Raw genomic sequence first — 5988 nt, 5'->3', positions numbered from 1 at the left:
CCGCCTCCCCCTCCGCCTTCTCCACGCGCAGACCCACCATGGAAGGCAACTCGCGGCTCTCGGTACCGAGGTAGGACTGCTTCCTCCGCTGCCCGACCCAATGACCCCCCACCTCCTCTCTGAGCCCCGGGTCGCTCACAAAGTTGCCCTGGGAGCTGGGCTTTGCTCGAGACTCCCAGGAAGGAGGACTGGTGGCTGCCCTGGCGGAGTCTGACCCGGGCTGCGTCGGTCCTGCTGCTCGCTGTCAGCCGCTCCGCGAGGCGCGAAGCTGGGTGGGGCCTGCGCCTCCGAGCCGCACTGGGTGGGCGACGGACCGGAGCCCACCTTGAGAGCCCCGCGGGGCTGAGGTCGCCTCTGCCCAGCGGGGTCCCCGGGAGTCTGAATTTCCGTGCACGCAGCTCTGGAGAGGTTTCGCGCCTTGCGAGCAAAAGGTTTCCAAGGTAGGCGAACAGGACCGAGGCAAAATATCCTCACTCTCCAGCATCTTGGGCTGGCCGGCTACCCGACCGGACATCTGGGATCGCTGGGTGGTGGAAGTTGGAGCAGGGGCGGTAGGGGTGAAAGGGACCGGCCCCAGTCCTTGACTGGCACCTACGCATCACCAGGAAGGAGACCTCCATCGCTTACGTTCGTACCACCCTCGCCAGCCCCTGCGCGGCTGAACCTCAACTTACTCCTTTGACCCCGAGGTTCCCCATTTCACCCCGGCCCTGGGATCGCCTAGCGGGGTGGGTTAAGGGGCCATCTGAGACGCTGCGGGGCGCAAAGAAAGTCTTTGCCTGCTTAGCGTCTCGCGATTCTCTCCCCTTCTCGCTGTTCTGCTCCTCTTCAGGCAGAGTCTGAGAATCCCAGGACCCGAGTTTTCTCCCCCGCCTCGCCCGCCCATAAATTTCCGAGGTAAATCTGGGCCGTGGCGCTGGTTTTGCTCTCCGGGTTGAGCCGGAGGCTTTGCGCGCTGAGCGCTGGCCACAGCGCGGAGAGTTCTTTTCCGAAGGAGCAGAGGATACTGTTGCAGGCAGTTGAACACTGCTTTGGCCTTGGAAACAGTCCCATCTCCCCTTGGCCGGTAGCCGGGGTCCTTCCAGCTGTCACCTCGGACTTCCTTTTTTCTCTGGCATCCAGATAGCTTCCCAGCTAGAATATCATGCTCTGGAATAAACATTTTAAACTCAGGTTTTTTAAAAAGCCACAAGACGCAGAGTCCCTAGGCTAGGGCACACGTGTAGCCCATACTGTGTTGCCAAGGTTCCGAGGTGGGGGTGGGTGTAAAGGTGAGGGTGGTGGAGGAGGTTAGCGACTGCATTTCGAAGCTTCACAGCCTGCCATCTAGAGACTGACATATTCATGTTCTGGGATGAAACAGCCTTTCCCAGTTCCACAGCCATCTCCTCCTGAAGCAGCCCTCAGCAGGCAGCAAAGCTCCTAAAAGACTGTTTTCTGTGCGTTGCCTGAAGCAGCTCATTAGTGAAAGGTATCTAAGGACTCCATGCCAAACACAGTCAAAAGACCTCCCAGTCTTTCCATTCTGACCTAATGCATGAAGAACAAAACTTAAGAATCACAGCGAGATTTTTCAAAACTTAAAAAAAAAAAAAGCTACTGTTTTTCAGGTATGAGTGTAAGGCGTTTTGAAAGTCAAGTAAATTAGACACTCACTTTCTATCTCCGTCTATTCTACTGCGTGCTGCCAGTGGCCATTAAGGTACAGAAGGTGAAGTCAGTGGTCCCTGCATTCCAGTAGAGGCACTTTTGAGAACAGATGGCTCAGTTTACATCCAGTTTTACAGACCAATGGAAGCTGTCACTGAACCATTATTATCTATTCGTATTCAAACATCAGGACACTAAAATATTAGAATCACGTTGTGATAATAGCTTCTTAAATTATTTCGATTACACCACTATAAAATGACCATATAAAGAACAAACTAAATGCAATGCCATCTCTCTATATTAAAAATTTTAAATTTGCAATATGACTGTGTATGCACTGAGAAACATGTCTGCAAATCAGTGTAATGGTTAATTTTATTCCTATTCTTATTCATATGGATCAACTGCAACAGATAAGCTCATTGTATCTTCCATTTCACTGAGTACAAAAAATACCCATAATTCCCTCTCTGTAAGATTTAGTTGAATACCATAGGTTTGAATTTCAACTGACATCTATAAATCATGTATTAGTAACACAAGCAGTCCACAAAACTTTGAATTTTAAAAAAATTGATGAATGAATAGTTTTACAAGAAGATAGCAATAATCAAGAAATGCCAAAATTTTATGGGGCAAGACCTCAGTCGTCCAGATTTAAAACTTGCCAGTATCTACACTAAAATTAGTGAATATATATCACTATTTCTCTTTTAAAAATATAAAATAATTTAGACAGTCTAGTCAATAATTGAACAGAGAAAACAAAATGATGTGGTACTACAGTGAGTTATAGAATACCTTTTGCTGTTAGCTTTTTTATTTTCTTAATATTTTCAATTAAACAAAGAGAATTGAGATTTTAAACAATGTTCTATGAATATTGATTTCAAATTTTAATATGATGTATAATGGTTTGCTTTTTTGTTTTTGTTGTTTTGTTTTGTTTAGTTTTGCACAGAGAATCGAAACTCAGGACCTTGCACTTGCAAGGCAGGAAACCTTGAGCTAAATCTCTGACCCTTTCTTTTTAAATGAAAATATTGAAGATTCTCCCAGTTGTTATTATGAATGTTTTTATTTTTCAAATGTGCAATAAATTATGTGGATTATGTTGCAGATTTCTTAAAAACATTGGTTGTTAAAAGCTAGGTGAGGTCTTTGGAAAAGGAAACAGGTCTGTGGAAAGATTGAATGTTTGCTTGTTAGTGTCTTGGTAGACTTGGTGTGCATGTATTTTTCACTAGAAGTCTAGTTCAAAGAAAAAGAAATATAAAGGGGAATTGTGGGGGCTTGGGTTCTTTTTTTAAGGTCTACAAGTTTGGTAGAGGTTCTTGATGCATCTATTTTAAGAAAAGCATAATGTGCTAAGATCATTCAGCTAAATATTAGAAGAATAATCATAGCTCTGTGCTCCAATGTGTCCCAGCATAGTAGAGTAGTTTGCTGTTACAGGAGGAAAGTTGATTTCACTTACATGGATAACTAGTGTGTGTATATCGTTTTATATTTTATCAAGTATTATCCTGTATGTGAAATAATTTAATCATCACATGCCTGTGAGCTAATTATGACAGATATTATTTCCACTTCCTATGAAAAAAACTCAGGAGCAAAAGGAAATTAAATAAAGCAAATAATTAGATTTTAAAATCCACAGAAAAATATGTACAGAGCTAAATGATCGCCGAAGTTCTGTCAACAAGTCCAGTGTGCTTTCTCATATCGATTGAAAAACCCATACTTTATTTCAAGTGGAGAGATAGAAAAGAGATTCTGGTACACAGTTCAGACAACCACTGATACCACTCTTGGAACACTTGGGGGCAGCCTAAATGTTGTGAAGGTAACAAATGCTGAAATATCCTCTTTGCAAACAGAAATAATTCGTCCTTTTGACCATGCCTAAGCTTAAAATGAAATTGCTTTTTACTTCCTAAACATTTACATTTTTATACTGTATAGTTTTGACTTTTTGTTTTGCTTGGCTTCCTGGCTGCTGTTTGAATTGTAAAGGTTCTATAATGTACTGTGAATGAAAAATGTTCACCCCAGATGAACTTTTGAAAAAGTAAGATGTATTGATTTAGCTTTCCACTTTATTTTCCCCAATCTCGAGTTTAACCTAGCAATGTGTCACTAACAACCTTCAGAATCTCGAGATTTTGGCTGTCAAAATATTAATTACCAGGGGGAAAATATTCTTCTTTTACGTGGAGCAAACTCAAAACTGTGTACTATAGGAAAACCTTCCATCAACAAGATTTATTGAATGGTTTAAGTTTACAAATTCATACAGAAGGAGAAGGCACGTGCACATCTACACACCTGTGTCCTGTATGTGGAAAACTGAGAAAAGATGATCTGCTATGCAGAAGATGAGAAGCAGAAATGAATATGAGATGCTGCCCCTGCAGGCTAAACTTTGGATGATGCTTGATCCTGGAATGTGTTCTCTCCTCCAGGCCAGTGCTGCTGTGGCCATCCTGTAGAAAGAGACACTGGGAATTAGTAAGTCATATGTCCAAGATGCTGGGAGACTACGTTGCTCTGGGCAATGGGCACCTGGTGAAAACACAGAAGCTCTGAAAGCAACTTTTAATAGAAACACCTTTCTACAAAGTCATGGAGCTCATCATTAATACTACATTTTAGATATTGCAGTTTCCACGGGCCATTTACCTACACCCATGTGGTTTCTTTAGCAAAATATGTATATTATCTACTACAATCAACTTGTAAGTGAACTATTAGAATGCACCTTTCTAAGGGGTCTCCTTTGACTGCTACCCCTCATAGGGATGCAGGTTTTCTTTTTGTATGAGTTCTGTCAGTTGAGAACTTAAAGGCAAGAAAGAGGAAAAAGTGACACAGTTGATGTTTGGAGCTCTGGTGTCTCGTGCTTTTTTGAAAGTAAAGGCTGTGACTTCCTAGGCAAGTTGCTGGATGGTTGCTCCTCTGCCTCCCCTTCCACAACCTGGCCAACACCCTGGATATTCAGGGCTTCTAACCTTCTTCAGAGCCCTGACCTTATTAGGACAGTGACTCTTGCTTGGGCACCATGTGGATGAAATTCTCACCATCTTGAAAAAGACAGACAAAATCAAAGCATTTAAAAGAACTGAAGCAATATTCACTTGTACAAAAAGAGTGTGTGGCATGGACAGAGGACTGGTTTTTATGTCATCCCATAGGTGGAGAGTGGCATTATGCTCACAGAAAGTATAATAAAAGTTTGCAGATGGTGATCCTGCTGCGTAGTCCTTATTGGTTATCTGCTCTGAAGCAAGATGCTTATCCATTCTGATTTATTTTGATTATCTAGGAAATGTGAACAACAACAGTGCTTCATACTCTTGGAAAGAATCTTTGTCAATGACTTAAGGCAGTCTGTATGTTTGAAGATTTAAGTAGAGTAACCATTGCTGCTTCTCATACTTAATATATTCTTCTATTACAGAAGCAATCTATTACAGAACAAACATAATAGAGTTTTAATTGTGTTCTTTCATAATAGAATTTAAAAATCAATACTCAAATTTGAAGTTTACTTTATCTGATATTAGTAATACTCTGACTTTTAGTTTATTTTTTGCATCCTTTTGTTTTTAATCTACTTATGTTTTCATATTTAAAGTTATTTATTATGTAAAGAGCATTATGTCTTACTCTTTTTACCACCTCTGATAATCTTTCTTTAACTGATATAATGAGACCATTCACAATTATTATGATCCTAAATAGGGCTTGCTTAAATGCTGTCAGCCTTCTGGCTATTTTCTGTATGTACCATCTAGCCTTTGTTCTTATTTTCTCTCTCTCTGCCTCTCTCTCTCCCTCCCTCCCTCCCTCCCTCTCTCTCTTCGGCTTTAGAGTAACTAAAAATCTGTTCATCATTTCATTTTATCCCTTCTACTGATCGACTATTTATACTTTCTTTAAAAATCTATGGTTGTCCTAGTGTTTCGAATGTATATCTTTTATTAGTCAGAATCTACCTTCAAATTATAATAGACCGTGTTGCATCCAGTGTAAGGTTTTTCTGAGTACACATCCCCAAATTCTCTCTTCTTATCCTTTGTCCTATTTTTGTTTTATACATCTTTAAGACGCTATAAACACATTGTATATATTATTGTGTCTATTTTAGATAAACAAATATTTTAGAACAATTAGAAATAAGGAAAAGTGAATCTTATTTTACCTTTGTTGATCTCATGTCTTACTCTTCACTTGTAGAGTTCCAAGCTTCTTCTGTGCAAAGAACTTCTTTTGCTTTTTCTGCAGGGCAGATCTGCTGAGAATTTTTTTTTTTTTTTTTTTTTTTTTTTTGGG

General features: G+C 40.9%; 1 protein-coding gene across 5 annotated transcripts in view; it reads left to right on the top strand.

Moving 5' to 3' along the window:
• The first annotated feature begins 6 nt into the window (after window positions 1-6).
• Sphkap (SPHK1 interactor, AKAP domain containing) overlaps window positions 7-5988 on the top strand; it is a 166740-nt gene continuing 160758 nt past the window's right edge. For 4 of the 5 annotated variants that reach the window (XM_010608140.1, XM_010608138.1, XM_010608139.1 and 1 more), the window contains exon 1: window positions 7-70. In XM_010608140.1, the coding sequence (XP_010606442.1) occupies window positions 39-70 (32 nt within the window). In that variant the 5' untranslated portion in view covers window positions 7-38. Of the gene's footprint in view, window positions 71-126; window positions 441-5988 lie in introns of those variants that run through there. The other variant, XM_033764667.1, reaches the window with a different exon arrangement.

Source organism: Fukomys damarensis, unplaced genomic scaffold, assembly GCF_012274545.1.
Source record: "Fukomys damarensis isolate Sample0158 unplaced genomic scaffold, DMR_v1.0_HiC HiC_scaffold_16, whole genome shotgun sequence".
Classification (NCBI taxonomy): Eukaryota; Metazoa; Chordata; class Mammalia; order Rodentia; family Bathyergidae; genus Fukomys; species Fukomys damarensis.
The sequence above is the reverse complement of the archived record's forward strand: the minus strand, read 5'-3'. Positions and strand labels throughout refer to the sequence as shown.